The 21,933-nt window shown below is 41.3% G+C and overlaps 2 protein-coding genes across 3 annotated transcripts; both read right to left on the minus strand.

The window, feature by feature from the left end:
• Window positions 1-580: 580 nt before the first annotated feature.
• DOK2 (docking protein 2) lies at window positions 581-6,338 on the minus strand. Of its 2 annotated transcripts, XM_043981430.1 has the most exons (5): window positions 6,165-6,338; window positions 4,847-5,128; window positions 4,416-4,524; window positions 2,928-3,112; window positions 581-1,708 (listed from the first exon to the last, which is right to left on the minus strand). In XM_043981430.1, the coding sequence occupies exons 1-5, from the start codon at window positions 6,225-6,227 to the stop codon at window positions 1,082-1,084; spliced, it is 1,266 nt and encodes a 421-aa protein (XP_043837365.1). In that variant the 5' UTR covers window positions 6,228-6,338; the 3' UTR covers window positions 581-1,081. The 2 variants fall into 2 exon arrangements, with proteins under 2 accessions (XP_043837365.1, XP_043837366.1); XM_043981431.1 differs by lacking the exons at window positions 4,416-4,524; window positions 6,165-6,338 and having other exon boundaries at window positions 4,847-5,019.
• Window positions 6,339-20,708: 14,370 nt separating this feature from the next.
• Window positions 20,709-21,029, minus strand: LOC122739757 (non-histone chromosomal protein HMG-14-like). The gene has a single exon (XM_043981434.1). The coding sequence runs from the start codon at window positions 21,017-21,019 to the stop codon at window positions 20,711-20,713; it is 309 nt and encodes a 102-aa protein (XP_043837369.1). The 5' UTR covers window positions 21,020-21,029; the 3' UTR covers window positions 20,709-20,710.
• Between the last annotated feature and the right edge of the window lie 904 nt (window positions 21,030-21,933).

Consider the following 21,933-nt stretch of genomic DNA (forward strand, 5'->3'; position numbering starts at 1 on the left):
TCAAATGCAGCCTCAGACACTTTACACACTTACTAGCTGTGTGATCCTGGGCAAGTCACTTAACTCTCATTGCCCCACAAAAAAAACCAAACAAACAAACAAAAACCTACACTATACAATATTTTGCCTAGGACCAACTCTGATGTTTGCAGAGTGACAGGAACATTTAGACCCTTTCCTATTGTTTCAATTTTGTGACCTTCTAGAACCCTAGAACCCTGTGGACTCTTTGGAAGCAAAATAATTCAGGGAAGACTTGAGGTATCATATGATCATATGAGCTAGAGCTAGAAGGGACAGTAGAAGCCATCTAATCTAACTACCTCATTTTACTTTTGAGGAAACCAAGGCCCAAGAAGCTTAAATGATTTGACCAAGGTTACATACACAGTAGGAAGCATCAGAGACAGAATTTGAACCTAGGTCCTCTGATGCCAAAGTCAGTACTTACCATGCTTCCTATCCTAGGATGAACTTCGATGAGAGAGGGAGCTCTCAGCAGAAAATACTTGCCTTGACAGAACCCCTTACCTTCCCCACAGTACTCATGCCACACATAGACATTTCAGAGATGGCTTTTAATACCAGAGAAACGTCCAAGAATCACAGAAAACTGTAGCCATCTTCCTCTGTGTCAAGAAAGGGGTTGCCTGTAAGACTTTTACAATGCAAGAGGGTCCCCTTAGCTTGCAGGAAGTGGGTACAAACTAAGAGATAAGGGAAGGAAGAGTTCTGCTTTAGGGTAACAGTTCCTGGGGGGAGGAAAGAGGAAGAGGAGGAGGAGGAGGAGGAGGGTGACTGGGTGTGGCTCTTCCCATGTCACCCTTCTTGCTTCAGGATATTGACTCATCCTGCAAACACTGGGTGGAAAGAGCCTAAAGAGGAATTTTCTCTACTCCTAAAATGGGAGGAGGGTCTTTGTGTGGCAGGGAGGAACCCCGAGAGAAGATTGGGAGAGAAAAAGCTAATTCAATCCCTTCCTCCCCTTTCCCATCCCCCCACCAGGGTTACTGCTGCTACCATAATCAAGGCCCATGACCATCCTGAGGGCTGAACTTCATTGAATTCTCCATCTTTGCCATCACTTAGGACTCTTTCTGAGGACCACATTGTCATACTCAGCTCCCTCAGACCAGCCAGCCAGGGTAGCCCCCAAGAAGTCACCCAGTCTACCTTGATAGGGTCGTGTGGAACCATCATCAGCTGTGGCCTGTGTCCTCCAGGCCTCACCCTGGGGTTCCTGGGGGCTGTCATACAGAGATAAGGCAGCCACTCCCTCCGGCTCATCATAGATGTGATCATGATGATGTGGCAACTGCTCCTCAATGCAGTCGTAGAGTGGGTCCGCTGGGGGCTGGGGAGGGGTGGGCAGTGCTTCCCTTGGGCTATTCCCCAACAGGGACCTGGCCACTGAATCAAAGGGTATAGCATACTCACCCTCTGGGGATCTGGGATAACGGGAAGAAGGAGGAATGGTTGGGGATGGTGGGGCAAGGGAGTCATGAGGCCGGGAATATGGGCTTTCAAGTAGTGGTAAGGATGACGATGCTACAGTTGGTTGAGCAGAGGTTCCAAAAGAGGCAGAGTTTTTCTGAGCAGAAATAGCATCCTCCAGAGCCATAAAGATCTCATTGCCCTTACGGGTTTCAAACTCAAAGTTCCCTTCTCCTGAGACACAGCGTCGTCCAGCCTCAAAGGAAAATGTGACCTAGATGTTGAGGTGAAAAAGAGGGATGTTATTGGCCTCACTCTCCAGTCCTCCATTGCCATCTCCCTATCAAAGTTGTCCTCCTTTTGTTTTGCATGCCCAAAGCAGTAACTAGGGTAAATTGGATGAGGCATTTTTTCCAGCTTGGGGGTAGAAATTTCGAGCAGTGTAGAAGCAGCAGAGTTTAGGACATGGTTAGCAAGAATAAAATAGCTTATTAAAAGAGAAGGCCAGGGGCAGCTAGGTGGTGCAGTGGATAAAGCACCGGCCCTGGATTCAGGAGAACCTGAGTTCAAATCTGGCCTCAGACACTTGACACTTAGTAGCTGTGTGACCCTGGACAAATCACTTAACCCCCATTGCCTCACTAAAAAAAAGAAAAAAACAAAAAAAGAGAGAGAAGGCTGCCAGATGGATCAGGATGAGCTCTGCCCTCACCCACTTTGCAACCTTGCCTACAAATGGCCTCACATACAGGTCTGAGATCTCTTTCCTGGTCCCATCCTGAACTGAGGATGCTGCTTGCCCCAAGTGGTTTGTAGTAGCTGTCCCTGAACAAAAATTACCAGTTACAGCTCTGCCCATGCCCCAAAGATTTATTCCTCCTTCTCTGAATATCCATTCTTCTGATAGCCAAAGACTTTCTTCTTTTGGGAGACGGTAGGTGGGGGGAGGGGGGGACAGGGCAATGACGGTTAAGTGACTTGCCCAGGGTCACACAGCTAGTAAGTGTCAAGTGTCCAAGGCCAGATTTGAACTCAGGTCCTCCTGAATCCAGGGCCAGTGCTCTATCCACTGCACCACCTAGCTGCCCCGGAAAGAATTCCTTCTTCCCAATTCTCTCTCCCTTTACCTTCTCTATCAAGCCTACCTTTTCTCCCTGTCACTTTCACTTCCTCAAACTCCTTTCCTGGTATCCTTTATCTGTTACTTCACTTCCACATTCCTATTCTTTCTTATTCATTCTACTCTCCTCACTCCCCTACCTGACCCTTTATTGCCCTCCCTTTTTTTTCTTCTCCATTCATTCTGATTTCCCTCACATCCTTGCCCATCCCTCCCATTTCTCTAATTCTCCTGTTATATTTTTTCTAACCCTCAATCACCATTTCCCTCTTCCCCAACACTTTCTCATCATGTCCCATCCCCCTTCATGAATGCAGAGAAAGAGAGAGAGAGAGAGAGAGAGAGAGAGAGAGAGAGAGCCTTCTATTATTACCTTATCCCTCCCAAATCGTCGAAGAAATCTATAGGGCCAAATATACAATATAGTGCCTGGTTCAGGACCACTCCGAAGCTCTAGGGCACTCTCTCCTGCCCGAAGTTTATAAGACCCCTGAAGCTGACACCGCTCACTTGCTTCTGTGGGTCTTACAGTCACGACAAAATCCTTCTTTGAGGTCACTATGGAGGGGGAAAAGGCCATTGTAGGAATGCTGCAAAGTCACACGAATCATGCTTAGCCCCAGAGAAGAGATATGACGGAGGTGCAGAGGAAGGGGACCGTGGGTATGGAAAACTATATGTAATATCTGATTCTGTTGATGTGTTGGTTAGTTTTGCTGAGTCACTTTATTTGTTTGTTTGTTAATTTCTCCATTTATTCATTGTTATAAGGGAGGAGTCCCTAAGAAGGGGAAAGATATATTGTGAAATGCAGATGATGTAAAAACAAAACCCAGCAATAATACTTACTTTCTAAAGATAAAGGTGATGTAAAAACAAAAGGTCTCAAAAAATTTATGAAAAAAAAGAGAATATTTGGGATAAACTGGCCTAAGTCCCCTTTGCTCTGAATGGCACAGAAGGTCCTTAGAGCAATAGTCTTCCCCCGACTGTCCTGAAAGAGGAATCTCTCTGAATGATTCCACACTCCCCAAATCTTCCAGAAGAGTCCCTCTTTTCAACATGATACATCCACCCCAGCAGGTATCAAGCCCCAGCCACATCCACCCCAAGCTTCAAGCCCACATCCTTCCTGCATCTGCTGCCTCTGCCAGAACCCCCAGTGGTTTAAAGTCTTCCAACTCCCATCCATAGGGGCCCAGCTGCAAGTGAAACCTTTGTCCTAGCCTCTAGAATGGCTGTCTTCCTACTCATTATAGATACAAGCCAGGGCTTACCTGGGAAAAGATTGCAATGGACAAGGTGGGGGAGGGGTCTGCACTCTGACCTCTTTCTCCACTTCCAGTTTCCCTCATTTATCGGATGAGAAAGAGTGTGTGAGTTGGGGATAAGGGAGAAGAAAGAGGACTCTGTCTACCATCAGATACTTCAGGGATATGAACAATCCAAAAAAACAAATGAGGAAAATGAAGGTTTCGGAATGAGCCTGCCACCTTCAACTGGGCATCTTGATATTCCCACCACCCTGAAACTAGCAGAGCCAAGTGAGAAGGGACTGGGCCATGGTGAAGAGACAGTACCTTGGACTCATCTTGCTATCCAAGCTTCTGGTCCCCACCCCCACCCCTCCTCTGTCCCATACCCGGATGTGATTGTGAGCTAAAGATAAATTGGGGGGGGGGGGTGAGAGAGAGAGGCCAAGCAGAGGGCCAAGCTCGAGAACCACAAGGCAGGAAGCAAGTGGGCCATGAATGGGGCCCTGCCACTCCCCTCCCCTCTTTGACCCTTGCAGCACCCACACTCAGAGGGCATTCTAGCCCTCCTAACTAATCCAGGGGGAATCTGGCCAGCTCTCTCTCACCTGAGGCTGCACTGCTATACAAGACATTCTCTTCCATGCATGGCAAGTCATGCTGCTTTGAAGACGAGTCTTCCTGCCCTACAGGCTCCCTCCGATCTGTTCTCTGCAACTGCAGAAAAGGGGCAAAAGTCCACTAAGAGACACTTCGCCCTAGTCCCAATCCCCAGAATTCTCCAATTACTCCTCCCTGTGTTCAGGGAGCACCTGTAAGGCCCATTTCTCCACACTAACTAACAAACCTGCCCATTACCATACTAGTTAGCCCACTAATCTCTTTCCCAATTGACTCTGCTACCTCCCAGGGCACCCTGGTCGTGTCTTTTCAACCCCAATGTCACTTGGTGGGACATCCCCACCAGGAAATATCTAGCAAGCCCCCTCCAGTAGCTCCTACCCCAACCCATTCAGAATCCAACCTCTAGGCTCCTCACCGGAAAAGCCAGGTGGCAAATGGCTTGGAGCCATTCACTGCGCTCAAGGGTGGGGGCAGCCAAAAGACATAAGCGCTCAGTGGTCTCCAAGAGGAAGGGACTAGTATCCTTAGGGCTGCCAGCCTCAGCTCCAGCCTCAGCTGCCCGCAGACAGTCACTGAGTCGGATGACTCGCCGAGCAGCCTCCCCCCGGCGGGGTTTCTCAGTGCCCTCCTGAAGCTCCAGCCGGGCCAAGGAACAGCTGGACTCTCCATACAACACAGCCCAGAATCGCCGCCACTTCTGAGGTTAGGGTGAGACAAAGATAGAGAGGTGAGGTAGGACACCCGGAGAGACAGTCACACTGACTCACGGGCAAACAGAACCATGGAAGCAGGCCAGAGACAGCGGCACTATGACTAAGACTGGAGGGCAATTTTCAAAAAGAGGCAGAGGCAGTAAGAAAGAACCAACCCCACAGCAGCTGCCGCCACCACCGTCACCAATTAAAGAGATAGAATGACAGAGATTGTGATAATTAGACACACATAGAGATTAGCTGATTGAGACCAAGACCAACGAAGGGAGGCTAAGTCAGCTTGAGGAAGCCCAAAATTGAGGAAGGTAGTCAAATGGAAAAATATTCAGACACAAATTGAAAGCAAGCCCACACAGATAGATAGATCATGGCTCAGAGACAGATACCAGAACCAAGGCAAAAATCAAATTGAGCTACAGAGCCGTTCAGGTCCCAAACTCCAGTGGAGGAATGAGGAAAGGAGAGCCTAGAGTTACCCTCCAGTCCTCGGTAGCCTTCTTTACAAAAGGATCTAGGTCCAGGGAACTTCCCTCAACTTCCCCTGGGCCCAATAATCGTTGAAAAAGGAACTTCTGGTCATCTAGGCATGATAGGAGGGTCGGGATAGTGAAGCGCCAAAGACTGAAATTGCCCCCAAGCAAGGCTATTTGGGGTGTTGAGAGAAACTGTTCCCCACCCCACCGTCCCAATCACCTGGAGGCTGCTGATCTCCCACCCTCCCTCCTGCAGTAGGAGAAACTACAAAGAGAACAATAAACACTTGAATTTGTCCCCTTTCTCTTCCATAGGGCAGTAGGCACACTTACACCACAGCAAAGAAAACAAACTGGGGCAGAGGACTTGGGAGAGGAGGGTGACCATTTCCCAAGAAACTTCACTCTAGACACGAGGAGCTGTCTACAGAGAGCCCTGGGGATAGTAAACTCGGGATCCCCCTGATGTTCACATGGAGTCTGGAGCACCCTGGGAGGCTCCTCTGTAGAGGCCCTCTGTCCTAAGCACTCCCAGAAGCCTTCTTACCTTCCCAAAAGTCTGCTGCTGCTGAAAGTACAGGAAGCCTTGCTTTACTATCACCTCACCCATCTCTCGACCATTGCGATGTCCCTGCCCCCTGCTTAATTCTTTTATTATAATCCTTTCTTGTCTCTCCTTCTGGTTCCCCCTTTTCTCTCGAATTTGTTTCCTCTCTGCCAGGAGTCCCCGGCCCTTCACTGGTCTATCTTGATGACGACAGACCGTGTGGTATTTTCGATGACTTGGGTTTCACACTTTAGCTTCCTGTATTCTCAGCTTAGAAAGAAAAAGAGCATGAAAGAAGATTCAGCTGTACTAAGCCCCAGCTCATACATCGTTTGGGATAAAGAGACAGACACCCAGAGACTCAAACCTACACAGAAACCAGGGGACGGATGCAGACTCCCTAGTGTGCCGTCGTACAGACACACAGGGGCTGACTTGTAGAAACAAGGGGACCCAAGAGTCAATTTCAGCAATGAAAACAGTCTAGAAAAACACACATACTCAAACCTTCCCAGATAAAACCATAGAATGTTGGTCTGCAAGGGAACTTAGAGAATCTCCCATACCATTTTGCAGAAGAGGAAACTGAAGCCCAGAGATAAGAAATAGCTTGCCTGAAGTAACATCAAGTAATAGTCCTAGAGTTTTAGAAGGGGCCTGAGAGAACATTTAATGTAATCTACCCAATATATCAGTGAGGAAACAGACTCAGAGATGGAAATTGACTTGTCACTTCTGTCACAAGGGACAATCAGGATTTGGTTTTTTTTGTTTTGGGGGGGTTTTGTGGGGCAATGAGGGTTAAGTGACTTGCCCAGGGTCACACAGCTAGTAAGTGTTGTGTCTAAGGCCGAATTTGAACTCGGGTCCTCCTGACTCCAGGGCCAGTGCTTTATCCACTATGCCACATAGCTACCCCCTGACAGTCAGGACTTGAACCCAGACTTACCCACAAATGCACACACAGGCCCACCTGCACAGACCCAACCCTTCCATATAAAAATACAGTTATCTAGGGAATTTTTGTTGTTGTTGTTGTTGTTGTTGTTTTGTGGGGCAATTGGGGTTAAGTGACTTGCCCAGGGTCACACAGCTAGTAAGTGTCAAGTGTCCAAGGCCGGATTTGAACTCAGGTCCTCCTGAATCCAGGGCCGGTGCTTTATCCACTGGGCCACCTAGCTGCCCTATCTAGGGGTTTTTTTAAGTAATTTAAATTATTTTTACCCAAGACAAGATGATATGAATATATAAAAGATATGTGAATATAATAATATATAACAGTAAATGAATATGTAAAATATAATTATATTATATATTTATTTCTGTGTACATATTGGGAATATGTATATACACACACACATACATACACAAACCCCCCTACAAAGACAGACATTCACACTGAACACCAGTAGAAGGGACTTAACTTCTTACCTCATTCACTTATAAGCACAGATGAACTACCCTTTAACCAGTAGAAATTCCCTTAGGACAGTATCTATGCTAGAGAAAATCACTTTTATATGCTACCCAGAGAGTTGGGGGCATAGGGGAAGGGGTGGAGGATTAAGATAAAATGTGGGTGGGGAAGAAGGGAAGGAAAAGTAGGTGACAGTTGAAATTATGGCTCTTTCCCAGAACATTACACAAGCCCCCATCTTCCTGAACAGAACCCAGATTCTATTCAGATTTTTAAGGGAATATTCAAACTGAGACCCAGTGGCCTTTGGAAAGAACCTGTATGGGCCCATGATATGGGAATCTTGGAAAGAGCTAACAGCTGCAGGTTACTCTGGAAGTGAGATATAAGATCATAGGCATTAGAAAGAGAAGGGTCTTTATATATCATCCCATCCCACCCCCTTCATTTTGCAGGAGAAAAGACTGAGGCATAAAGAGACCTGCCTTGCCTATTGTTACAAAAGTAGCAAGTGATGAAACTAGAAGTCAAACTGCCAATCCAGCAAGTCTTCCTAGAATAGTTTTCTCCAGTGAGTCAGACAAAGCCCTTTGGCTCTCAGACCCTCTCCTGCAAATGGGATTTACTTGTACAAAAGAAAAATGAGAGGGCAGCTAGGTGGCGCAGTGGATAGAGCACCGGCCCTGGATTCAAGAGGACCTGAGTTCAAATCCAGCCTCAGACACTTAACACTTACTAGCTGTGTGACCCTGGACAAGTCACAACCCCAATTGCCTCACCCAAAAAAAATGTGAAAAAATGTGAAAACAAAAGAAAAACAAAATTATAGTGGTTGTTTGAGGGTGGTTAGGCCATTACCCCAAAGCAATTCCACCCATGAGTATGCAGCATTCCAAGACCAAAGGAAATTATGAATGCTATTGTGGGTAAACTATATCTAGAAGTGGGTCAGAGTATCAAATTTTGGTCTAGAATTGTGAGAATGTTTTCTTTCTATTCCCTCCCCACTTCCAACTCTTAAGTAACCCAAGGAGGATGGATCTCATGTGACAAGTTTTAAGTTCTTTCCCATTCCTTAGCATGTGCCCTCAGATCAAGAATAGAAAGGTCACTAAATTATAATAATAATAGCAACAGCAATAATAGTAGTCACGATAATAACTAGCTTTTATAAATCACTTTAAGGTTTGCAAAGTCCTTTATGAATATTATCACAACAAGCTTGGAAGATAGGTGCTATTTTTATACCCATTCTGCAGTTGAGGAAACTGAGGCAGACAGAGGTTAAGTGACTTGCCCTAGGTCACAGAGCTAATAAGCATCTGAAGCTGAATTTGAATTCTGGTTATCTGACTCCAGACCCAGTGACGGAGACCAGTCAAAGAATTCCAGTACATAAGAACCATAACACATCGGAGCTGGAAAGACACTGGAGATTCTCTCGTTCAAATCCTTCAGTTTATTGATAAGAAAACATAAACCAGCATTTCCATAAGCACTACTCAAATGCGTGCGCGCGCGCGCGCGCGCGCACACACACACACACACACACACACACACACACACACAGAATTTTCCTTGCTCTCCTATCATTGCCTCTCCCCTCGTCAGTCAGCTAAAACTATTCCATTCAGAACCACAGGGGGGCGTCTGAGTTTATCAAATTCCTGAATGGAGAGCCGCCAGGAGCCCAGATGACCCTGGAATTCCAGATGCCCTCCCCACCTAGAGAGGTGTCTTCCATATGGCTGTAGGGGACTGGGAGGACAATGAGCTGTCCTCCTCCTAACCCTTTCCAGGAAGTGCCCAACAGACAGGCCCATGCTGCTGTTGGAGATGACAACTTCGCCCAGGTGTCATGTGCCCCTGCATCAGTGGGACATCACCCCCTTCAGAGTCATAGGAACTGGGGGCAGCTAGGTGGGCAGTGGATAAAACACCAGCCCTGGATTCAAGAGGACTGGAGTTCAAATCCAGCCTCAGACACTTGACACTATTTGTGTGACCCTGGGCAAGGCACTCGACCCTCATAGCCCCACAGGAAAAAGAAAGAAAGAAAGAAAGAAAGAAAGAAAGAAAGAAAGAAAGAAAGAAAGAAAGAAAGAAAGAAAGAAAGAAAGAAAGAAAGAAAGAAAGAAAGAAAGGAAGAAAGGAAGAAAGGAAGGAAGGAAGGAAGGAAGGAAGGAAGGAAGGAAGGAAGGAAGGAAGGAAGGAAGGAAGGAAGGAAGGAAGGAAGGAAGGAAGGAAGGAAGGAAGGAAGGAAGGAAGGAAGGAAGGAAGGAAGGAAGGAAGGAAGGAAGGAAGGAAGGAAGGAAGGAAGGAAGGGGAAACACAAAGTCACAGGAACTGGCTGTTAGTGATGAGTTCCCAGGTCACATTCTAATCTTACCTCTTCATAAATGGAAAAAAATAACTTTCCCTCCCAAGGCCAAAGAATGAGAGAACCCATACTGGGGATTCTCTGATTGAAAGGGACTTTTAAAAAAAAAATCATATATTTGTATAGTTTTTTAAACTTTTTGCCTAGAGCACTGGGCTGGGAATCAGGAAGACTCATCTTCCTGAGTTCAAATAGGGCCTCAGACACTTACTAGCTGTGTGACCCCCAAACAAGTCATTTTACCCTGTTTGCCTCAGTTTCCTCATCTGTAAAATTGGCTGCAGAAGGAAATGGCAAACCACTCCAGTATCTTTGCCAAGAAAATCCCATATGGGGTCCCGAAGAGTCAAGCACAACTGAATAACAACAACCACCTCACAATAACCATCCAAAGTAAACAGAAGGAACATTATTAGCCCCATACAGATAATGAAACCCACAGGCAGAAAAATTAAATGACTCAAGGACACTGCCCTAGTCCAATATATTTTATGCATTGCCTTGTCCATAATATATGACTGGAGACAAGAAGCACTTCTTAACCTAGAGATCACAGACCTTCAAGGGATCTATGGATAGATTTCAGGGGGTTGTCCCTGCACTTACATAGGAAAAATAATTACACCTTTATTTCTGTATAATTGGTTTCCTTTTGTAATCCTATATATATATATATATATATATATATATATATATATATATTTAGAAAGGAAATAAGCATCTAGTAAATGTGCCAGGCCCCTACTATGATCCAGGCATTGTGCTAAGTACATTCCAAATATTATCTCATTTGATCCTCACAACAACCCTGTGTGATGTTTAAAATCTAAATTGTGGTCACCTGGGGCAGCTAGGTGGCGCAGTGGATAGAACACTGACCCTGGAGTCAGGAGGACCTAAGGTCAAATCCAGCCTCAGACACTTAACACTTACTAGCTGTGTGACCCTGGGCAAGTCACTTAACCCCAACTGCCTCACAAAAAAAATAATAAAGAATAAAAATAATAAATTGTGGTCGCCTTAAATTAGAAGCTTCCACCAGCACCAGTCTTTGGGCATTAAACATTTATTAAAGCATACAGGTGTTCAGAAAGTTAAGAAAAAGCCTATCTCGCAGAGTTCCAGCCTGGTTGGGTTCTTCCTCAAGCCCTCCTTCAGGAGCCTGCTTTAATCAAGAATTGTCCAGCAAGCTGACTGTAGAAGCGTTTTATAGTTCTGGAACAGAGGCAGTCCTTACACACTGCTTCAAGCTGATTGGTTGGCATCATCCAAACCATTGGTTCTGAAGGTGTTCTCAAGGTGTGATTACAATCCAGTTAACTTGAAGTAGGCTTAATCAGCAGTTAATCACTCTCACTTGATTCAATCAGTCTAGATTAATCTCCAGGTGGGTCTTTGAGTATCTGCTAAATCTCATTATTTCATCACACCTGGAAGGAAGGTGCTAATTATTAATAATTATTAATAATTTCCCATTTTGCAATTGAGGAAACTGAGGCACAAAGTGATTTGCCCAGGGTCATACAACTTGTAAGTGTCTGAGGCTGCATTTGAACTCAGATCTTTCTGCTCTGTCCACTGCACCACTTAGCAGCCTTTTGTTTTATGCATTTAAAAGTATAATTCTGAGAAGGGGGACACAGACTTCACCAGATTGCCAAAGGGATCCATGATGAAAAGAAAAAAAGCTTAAGGAACCCTAGCCTAGAGGACAGAATTCCCTCAGTGAAGCAACCAGGACTAGAAGTGGGAGCTCAGCTCTGGTCAGAATAGTGACAGTGATGCCTGGTACTAAGCACCATACCTTCTCCCCCTAGCTTTTCACTTCTCTGGCTCTCTAGCCCTCTGAGTCATCTCTTCTGTTCAAGGTCTCTTGACTCACTTCCACTTCTCCTTGCTTCCAGAAGGAAATTCTCTGGGTTCAAATGGAAAGGGAAAAGTCCAAGATGGTTTTATTTTGTGTGTGTGTGTGTGTGTGTGTGTGTGTGTGTGTGTGTTTCCAGCAGAAGCCACAGAGGGCCTTTTAATAATAATAGCTAGCCAACTTTTTGTGATGTCAAACAATTGGAAGCTGAGAGGATGCCCATCAACTAGGGAATGGATGAAAAGTTACAGTATATGATTGCGATGGAATACTATTGTGCTATAAGAAATGATGAGCTCAGGGCAGCTAGGTGGCGAAGTGGATAGAGCACCAGCCCTAGAGTCAGGAGTACCTGAGTTCAAATCCGGCCTCAGACACTTAACACTTACTAGCTGTGTGACCCTGGGAAAGTCACTTAACCCTCATTGCCCCACCAAAAAAAGAAAAAAAAGAAATGATGAGCAGTATCGTTTCAGAAAAACCTGGAAAGACTTACATGAACTCATGCAAAGTAAAGTGAACAGAACCAGGAGAATATTGTACATAGCAATAGCAATATTGTATAATTATCAACTGTGAATGACTTAGCTATTCTCAGAAATACAATGATCTAAGACAATTATGAAGGCATTAAGATGACAAATGCTACCCACCTCCAGAGAAAGAACTCATGAAGTCTAAATACAGATTGAAGAGGCAGCTAGGTGGCACAGTGGATAGAGCACCAGCCCTAAAGTCAGGAGGACCTGAGTTCAAATCCGGCCTCAGACACTTAACACTTACTAGCTGTGTGACCCTAGGCAAGTCACTTAATCCCAATTGCCTCACCCCAAAACAAAACAGATTGAATTAAACTTTTTTTCTTTGTTCATTTTTCTTAATCTTTTTTTTTGGTCTGTGTTTTTGGCGGTCTTTTTGCAACATAGCCAGTATGGAAATATGTTTTACATGACTATACAAGTATAATCTATACTAAATTGGTTGGTTTCCTTCACTCCGAGGGAAGTGAAGGAAAGAGAATTTGGGACTCAAAATTTTTTGAAAAATAAATGTTAAAAATTATTCTTACATGGAATTGGAATTTTTAAAATTTAATTTATTATAATAATAATTAGCAGTTGTACAGGGTATCCCAATATTCTAAAAGTCTTGGTGAATTTTTAAGGCATTAAATCTTCTTAACATATCTTAAATCTTCAAATGCAGGAAGGCAGAAATAGTAAATGCATCATTTTCAGAACATGATGCAATAAAAATTATGTATAATAAAGGACCATGAAAAGATAGACTAAAAATTAATTGGAAACTAAATAATCTCATCCTAAAGAATGACTTCAAACAATAAATTATAGAAACAATCAATAATTTCATCAAAGAGAATGACAATAATGAGACAACATACCAAAACTTATGGGATGCAGTCAAAGCAGTTCTTAGGGGGAAAATAATAAATATAACTATAAATCCTTTTACATGAATAAATAGAGAAAAGGGGAACAATGAATTGGGCATGCAACTAAGAAATCTAGAAAATGAACAAATTAAAAATCCCCAACTAAATACCAAATTAGAAATTTTAAAATCAAAGGAGAGATTAATAAAATTGAAAGTAAGAAAGCTATTGAATTAATAAATAAAACTACGAGTTGGCTTTATAAAAAAACCAACAAAATATATATAAACCTTTGATTAATTTGATTAAAAAAAAGAAGAGGAGCAGCTAGATGATGCAGTGGATAAAGTACCAGCCCCGAATTCAGGAGGACCTGAGTTCAAATCTGACCTCAGACACTTGACTAGCTGTGTGACCCTGGGCAAGTCACTTAATGCTCATTGCCCTGCCCAAAATAAAAAAAAAAAAGTCTAAAACAGCCTGAAGAAAAAAAAAAGAAAACCAAATTACCAGTATTAAAAATGAAAAGGGTAAATTTACTACCAATGAAGAGGAAATTGAAGAAATAATTAGGAGCAATTTTGCCCAAGCGTATGACAACAAATTTGATAATCTAAATTAAATGGATGAATATTTACAAATATAAATTTCCCAGATTAACAGAAGAGGAAATAAAATCCTTAAATAAGCCCATTTTAGAAAAAGCACTTGAACAAGCTATCAATGAACTCCCTAAGAAAAAATCTCCAGGATAAGATAAATTTACAAGTGAATTCTACCAAACATTTAAAGAACAGTTAATTCTAATACTATATAAACTATTTGGAAAAATAGGTAAAAGAGTCCTATAAAATTCTTTTTATGAAACAAATATGGTACTGATACCTAAACCAGAAAAAGCCAAAACAGACAAAGAAAATTATAGACAAATTTACCTAATGAATATCAATACAAAAACTTTAAATAAAATATTAGCAAAGAGATTACAACAATTTATTACCAAGATAATATACTGTGACCAGGTGGGATTTATATCAGGAATGCAGAGCTGGTTCAATATTAGGAAAACTATCAACATAATCAGCCACATCAATAACAAAACTAACAAAAATCATATGATTATCTCAATAAATGCAATGAAAGCTTTTGACAAAATACAGCACCCATTCCTATTAAAAATACTAGAGTAGGGGCAGCTAGGTGGCACAGTGGATAGAGCACCAGCCCTGGATTCAGGAGGACCTGAGTTCAAATCTGACCTCAGACACTTGACACTTACTAGCTGTGTGACCCCGGGCAAGTCACTTAACCCCAATTGCCCAGAAAAAAAAAAAAAGCACTAGAGTTCATAAGAATAAATGGAGCTTTCCTTAAAACGATAAGTACTATCTATCTGAAACAATCAGCAAGCTTTATATGTAATGGGAATAAGTTAGAAGCATTCCCAATAAAATCAGGAGTGAAACATGGATGTCCATTATCACCACTATTATTCAATATTGTACTAGAAATGTTAGCTTTAGCAGTAAGAGAAGAAAAAGAAATTGAAGGAATTAAAATAGGCAAGGAAGAAACAAAACTATCACTCTTTGTAGATAATACGGTGGTATATTTAGAGAATCCTAGAGAATCAACTAAAAAACTACTTGAAATAATTAACAACTTTAGCAAAGTTGCAGGATATAAAATAAACCCACATAAATCTCAGCATTTCTATATATGACCAACAAAGCCCAGCAGCAAGAGAAAGAAAGAGAATTCCATTTAAACTAACTATAAACAATATAAAATTCTTGGGAATCTACCTGCCAAGACAAACCCAGGAACTATGTGAACACAATTACAAAACACTTTTCACACAAATAAAATCAGATCTAAACAATTGGAAAAAAATATCAATTGCTCATGGGTAGGATGGGCTAATATAATAAATATGATAATTCTACCTAAATTAATTTGTTTATTCAGTACCATACCAATCAAATTACCAAAAAAAATTTTATAGAGCTAGAAAAAATATCAAAATTCATCTGGAAGAACAAAAATCTGAAAAATAGCAAGAGAATGAATGAAAAAAAAAGCAAAGGAAGGTGGCCTAGCTGTACCTGGTCTAAAACTATATTATAAAGCAGCAATCATCAAAACTATTTGGTAGTGGGGGCAGCTAGGTGGCACAGTGGATAAAGTACTGACCCTGGATTCAGGAGGACCTGAGTTTAAATCCAGCCTCAAACACTTGACACTTACTAGCTGTGTGACCCTGGGCAAGTCACTTAACCCTCACTGCCCTGCCAAAAACAACAACAACAACCTATTTGGTACTGGCTAAGAAATAGAGTGGTGTATCAGTGGAATAGGTGAGGCACACAAGACACAGTAGTAAATGACTAGTAATCTACTGTTTGATGAACCCCAAAACTCCAGCTTCTAGGGTAAGAACTCACTATTTTACAAAAACTGCTGGGAAAATTGGAAAATAGTATGGCAGAAGCTAGGCATAAACCAACATCTTAAAATGGGTACATGATTTAGACAGAAAGGGTGATACCATAGACAATTTAGGAGAGGAAGGAATATCACCTGTCAGATCTATGGAGAGAGGAAGAATCTATAACCAAAAAAGAGAACATTATGGAATACAAAATGGATCATTTTGATTATATTAAATTAGAAAGGTTTTGCACAAACAAAACCAATGCAGCCAATATTAGAAAGAAAGCTAAGAAACAATTCTTACAGCCTGTGTTTCTGATAAATGCTTCATTTCTAAAATATATAGAGAACTGAATTGAGAATTGGTCAAAGGATATGAATAGGCAGTTTTCAGATGAAGAAATTAAAGCTATCTACAGCCATATGAAAAAATGTTCTCAATCACTACTGATTAGAGAAATGCAAATTAAAACTACTCTGAGGTACCACATGACACCTAGCTAAATGACTAATATGACAAAAAAGGGAAATGATAAATGTTGGAGAAGATGTGAGGAAATTGGAATACTAATGCATTATTGGTAGAGTTGTGAACTGGTCCAACCATTCTGGAAGGCAATTTGGAACCATGCCCAAAAGGTTATAAAACTATGCATACCCTTTGACCCAGCAATACCACTATTATGATACTATTAGGTCTATATCCCAAAGAGATGATAAAAAAAGGAAAAGGAGCCATATGTACAAAAAAATATTTATAGCTTTTTTTTTGTTGTGGCAAAGAACTGGAAATTGAAGGGATACCCATCAATTTTGGAATGGCTGAATAAGTTATATATGAGTGTGATGGAATACTATTGTGCTATAAGAAATGGTGAGTAGACATATTTCCAAAAAACCTGGAAAGACTTACATGAACTGATACTGAGTGAAGTGAGCAGAACTAGGAGAACATTGTACACAGTAACAGCAACATTGTATGATGATCAACTGTGATAGACTTAGTTCTTCTCAACAATACAATGATCCAAGGCAATTCCAAAAGACTCAAGATGGAAAATGTTCTCCACATCCAGAAAAAAGAATCATGGAATCTGAATTCAGATTGACACCTACTATTTTCACTTGATTTCTTGTTTTTCTTTCTTTCTTGTGGTTTTTCTCTTTTATTTTTATTCTTCTTTCACAACATGACTAACATGGAAATATGTTTAATGTGATTGTACATATATAACCTATATCAAATTGTTTGCTATCTTGAGGAGAGGGGAGAGAGAGGGAGAAAAATCTGGAACTCAGACTCCTACAAAAATGAATGTTGAAAACTAAAAAAATCTAAAAAACAAAATAAATAGATAAATATCTTAAAGCTTTCATCTTTTAATCTTTAAGATATCTTGAGTCTTTTTTTTTTTAAGTGAGGCAATTGGGGTTAAGTGACTTGCCCAGGGTCACACAGCTAGTAAGTGTTAAGTGTCTGAGGCCGGATTTGAACTCAGGTACTCCTGACTCCAGGGCCGGTGCTCTATCCACTGCGCCACCTAGCCGCCCCTTGAGTCTTTTTAAAGAAACTTTTTATGATATCTTAAAATATTATGTAGCTTAAAACTCCACCAAGACCTTTGGAAGGCCCTGTATAGTGCCTTATAAATATTATCTCATTTTACTCTCACAACATTTATAGGAGGCAGATGCTATTATTATCCCCATTTCACAGGTGAGTAAACTTTGGCACAAGAGGGTTAAGTGACTTGCCCAAGGTCACATATCTAGTGCCTGAAGTAAAATTTTAACTCAGATCTTCATTGTCCTATTCATTTTGCCACCTATCTGCATTTTAATTCATCCATCTTCTTTAGACTCTTGTTTTCTACCTATTGTGCATTGGTCTTATTTTCTCAGCTAGGGTGAGGGAAATTCTTTTTTGTTTTTATTGTTTCTCAAGTGTTTTGTTCCCATCACAATTTAGCTTAAACTGAGTATCTTTAAAATATTGTACATGAGCCACAGTGGATAGAGCACTGGCCCTGGATTCATGAGGACCTGAGTTCAAATCCACTCTCAGACACTTGACACTTACTAGGTGTGTGACCCTGAGCAAGTCACTTAACCCTCATTGCCCGACCAGAAAAAAGAAAAAAGAAAAGCCTGGCTTTTAGCAAATTTGTTTCTGCTTTCTCCTGCCATCCTTCAACTCAGTGAGAAACACAATAGTATCTGAAAAGGTCACTGGACTGGGTCAGAGCACCTTGGTTAAAGTCTCTGCTCTTATATTTAACATCTATGGGACTAGAGGCAAGTCATTTCATCTTTCTGAGCCTGTTTGTTCATCCATAAAGTGGGGATAACAACATTTGCATCACCCTACTGTTATGGGGGAAATAGATGGGGGTTTGGGATGGGGGCCTTAGGAATTCATCTTTAAAGAATTACACCTTCTTGCACACACATCCAATTAGAATAAAATAATAGTTTATTTAGGGGCTAGGGAAAGGAAACCAGGAGAGAAATCCTTAGACTTCTCATGTGGAGAAGGCATGGCACAGAGGCGTGGCTCTCTGAGATACCTATCTCCCCAAGCAGTAAACAGGGAAATACTTTATAGAGGACTATGGGAGTGATCATCTGACTGTGGAAAGTTCCCTTATTGGGGGAGGACTATCCCCCACTGGTGGTGGCTGGGGAAGTTGGGTGAAGGGCAGCTCTCAAGCCATCTCTGTCCTCCTAATGCCACAAGGACAGCAGTCACACCTAATCTTATCTCCTGGAGGGGTGGGGGAGACTGGAATGAAGGGTGGTGGTCCTGGAGCTAACTCTGTACTGATCCAGTGCCACTTATCTCTTTAGGTGTGTCTATCCTTTAGTTTAGTTTCTCAAGGAGAAGGTTCTTTGATTTACCCCAGAAAACCTCTGAGGTAACCTGGTCCATTCAAATGAGGTACCCAGGCCCATAACATTACTATGCAAAAAGTGTTCTTTAAACGATGAAAAATTATAAAATGCAAATGGTCATTTTTTTTTATTGCCTAGGATTGACGTAGGAGGCAAAAAAGGGTTAACAGAAAAACCTAAGATCCAAGCTCTAATTCAGATATTAGCTCTAAAAGGAATTCAGACCCCAGTTAATGGATAACTTCTTCATTAATATAAGTCAGGGCCTAGCTTCTTGTGTACCTACAGTAATCAGTACCCATAAAAGGAACATAAAGGATCAGGTCATATAACAATGATAAAATGACAGGCTATAGAAATGTAGACTATAAATAAATGATAAATGAAGATGTTTTGAAATTAAGCATGAGAACCAGAAAGAAACATGTGCAGAAAAGGCCAAATTTGTCCCCAGATTCACCTTATGACATATAAACCCCAAAAACACACCTCCACAAAAAAAGGTACCCCCCTCAGGGGTTGACTTGGGACCCCAGGAACTCTAAATTAGGATAGGCCCTCCCCGGTACTTCCCTGAGGTGGAGATTATTATAATGAGACTGATAATCAATTTATCCATACTATAAATATAACTGTCTTTTCTTTCATTATTTGAGAGATACCTTTCCACTTTTCTGGTTCTCTCCCTGTGATCACCCACAGTATTGCAATAAAACTTGGGAAACTGAGTCACTGAGTCTTATAATTCTTTTGGGACAACTCACAATCAATTTGACCCTAATTCCATCCCACATTAGGTTTGGATAGAAATAGTAGAGGAAGAAAATTCCAGAGTCAGTTTTGTGGACTACTCTCATTCCCACCACGTTCTTCTCCCTTAATTCGTCCTTCACTATGAGACCCCCTACACACTCTCTGTCTTACCTCTACTATTTGCTAATGGATGATTTCCAAGCTCGGTTAACCTCAAGGTTCTATTCAGTGAGACTGGAAGAAGTACATACGACCACCACATTTCCATTGCTGGTGGCAATCCAAGGTCAATTATAAGGCTCAAATAGGCTTTAGAAGTTTCCAATAAAATTCCATTTTTTAAGGCCTCAAAATGGGAGCCAAGAGCTAAATCCTATGGAAAATAGCAACCAGTATGTGGTGAGGGAAACAAGAATTCATAGAATTTCGCAGCATTTCAAGAGTTGGAAGAGGTCTCAGTGACCATCTATTCCAAGCCATACCTGAAGAACATTCCACTTTTGCAAGCATGACTAGTAGCTATTTTTTTTCTTTTATAATCAAGATTTTATTAGTTCATTTGGTCATCAGTACATAGACACTATGAATAAATTGTACATTTAAAAAATGCTAGAAAAGTCTAAAAATTATGTAGTTGTAATTCTTTTCTAAACTGTTATTCCAGTGACTTTCTTATTTTAAATTTGGAGGCAACTCTCCCTAAAAAGAGGTTATCAAATACCAGCATCCTGAATATGGATAAGGTATTATGTCTTTTACAAAGCAAAATTATACTAATTCTATATTTGAGAAAACTATACTCATTATACACATTTTCCAGTCTTTTATAGCACATTCACAAAATTACTGGAAAAAAAATTGTACCACCACTACCAAAGATGACAATGTCACACATAGCACACAATTTTGAAAGGGAGATCCAACATCAGGGGGCAGTTTTATTTAGGAAACAATTTATTTAGGAAACTGAAAGACAAGATGGATACAGATTAATTAAAATAAGAACTTTAAAATTCATGGTCACAACTCCAAATTGTTATTTATGCTTCATTTAATATAATGTAAAAACTGTCTATGGAATGTTCATCCTATGCACAAGAATGCAACATCTTCCTAACCAACATTCTATTAATTTATGGTTGTATTAAAACAAACAAATAAAAACCAACTGACAACCAGCACACAATTTTACCTCTTTAAATAGGACTCTAAATAAAGCCACTTTAGATTGGCTCACACTTATCTAAATGTTTTAAAAAATTAATGTGATGAGGTGGGATTGCCTCCTTAAAAATTGTGTTTCTAGAACTACTAAAAAACTGGCATTTACAAAATCGTTGATAAAAATATTCCTCTGAATTGTACAAGAAGGGAGGTAACAGGAACAATTGTTAAAAGACTTGGTTATAAGATGTTATTCAGATTTGGTTTCTTTTTCTCCTGCTGAATCAGAGACTGGAACCTCTTCATTTTTAGTTTCTCCATTTTCTGCAGGCAATTCATCTTTATTTTCTTCTTGGTTAGTAGCTTCAGTTTGTTTTCCTTTTGCTCCTTTTTTCCCTTTTGTGTGAACTTTTTTGTCCTCAGATTTATCCTTCCCTGCTGTCTTTTTGGGCTTGGGTTCAACCTTTGTAAGGACTGGTTTAGCTGACAATCTGGCAGATCTCCTCTTGGGCTCCTCCTTTACTTCCCCTTCTGCAAAGTTGACCTTCCTCTTGGGCATCTTGGCTGCAAGTGTGGATCAGCTCCCTCTCTCCACACACAGGCGAGCACCGGTGGGAGTGACTAGGGTCTGGGGTCGGAGGGAAAAGGCCTCGGCCGCTTCTTCTCAAGCAGGGCTGCTGGGCCTCGACGCTCCTCCTCCCACCGCTGGGCTACTAGGCTAGTAGCTATTTTTTTAAGACGTCCAATGAAGAGAAACTCACTGCCTCCCAAAACAATCCATGCCAATTTGATTTATAATTTGACTATTAGGAACTTTTTCCTTATATAAAACCTACATTTAAGGCTTTTCAACTTCTATCTCTTTTATTCCCTAGTTTAGCCTGTCAGTGGTATCAAATTCAAATAGGAGGCATAATGGATTAGAAAATCAATTAACATTAACCATCTAATCTAATATTATTTGTCTAAATTATCTATGTTCCATTGTATTCTTATGTTTTTGTTAAATATTTTTCATTTAAATTTTAATGTGTTTGGGGAAAACACCTGGTTTCAGAGTGTTGTGGGCAGCAATGGGCCTCGGGCTGCAGCTCTTTGACACCTCTGCTTTAGGGCAAAAGAGAACAAGACAAATTCCCCCTTCCACATAACAATCCTTGCTGTTTGTCCTTCATTTTTGAAGAGGACCATGAGAGATGTCATGACTTACACTGAATTGGATTTAAGTGAGGAAGGACTGTGGAAAGTCACCAGCCTCACTTTCTCCTCTGGAGCCATCTGGGTCTAGTGGTAAGATATGTTATCAGGACAACTGGAGATGGCCCAGGTGTTAAAGACAATTGGAGTTAAGTGACTTGCCCAGGGACACACAACTAGAAAGTGTCTCAGGTGAGATTTGAATTTAGGTCCTCCCAACTTCAGGACTAGTGCTTTATCTACTGCACCACCTACAAATACTTAAATGTAGCTTTC

This window comes from Dromiciops gliroides, chromosome 2, assembly GCF_019393635.1.
Source record: "Dromiciops gliroides isolate mDroGli1 chromosome 2, mDroGli1.pri, whole genome shotgun sequence".
In the NCBI taxonomy this organism is placed as follows: Eukaryota; Metazoa; Chordata; class Mammalia; order Microbiotheria; family Microbiotheriidae; genus Dromiciops; species Dromiciops gliroides.

Coding starts and splice junctions, on each gene's coding strand:
- DOK2 (XM_043981430.1), bottom strand. CDS start 6,227: ATGGGTGAGGTGATAGTAAAGCAAGGCTTCCTGTACTTTCAGCAGCAG. Junction 4,525..4,846: donor TTTGCCACCTGGCTTTTCCG/GTGAGGAGCCTA, acceptor CCTTTTCTGCAG/TTGCAGAGAACAGATCGGAG. Junction 1,709..2,927: donor GACGATTTGGGAGGGATAAG/GTAATAATAGAA, acceptor CTCAACATCTAG/GTCACATTTTCCTTTGAGGC.
- LOC122739757 (XM_043981434.1), bottom strand. CDS start 21,019: ATGCCCAAGAGGAAGGTCAACTTTGCAGAAGGGGAAGTAAAGGAGGAG.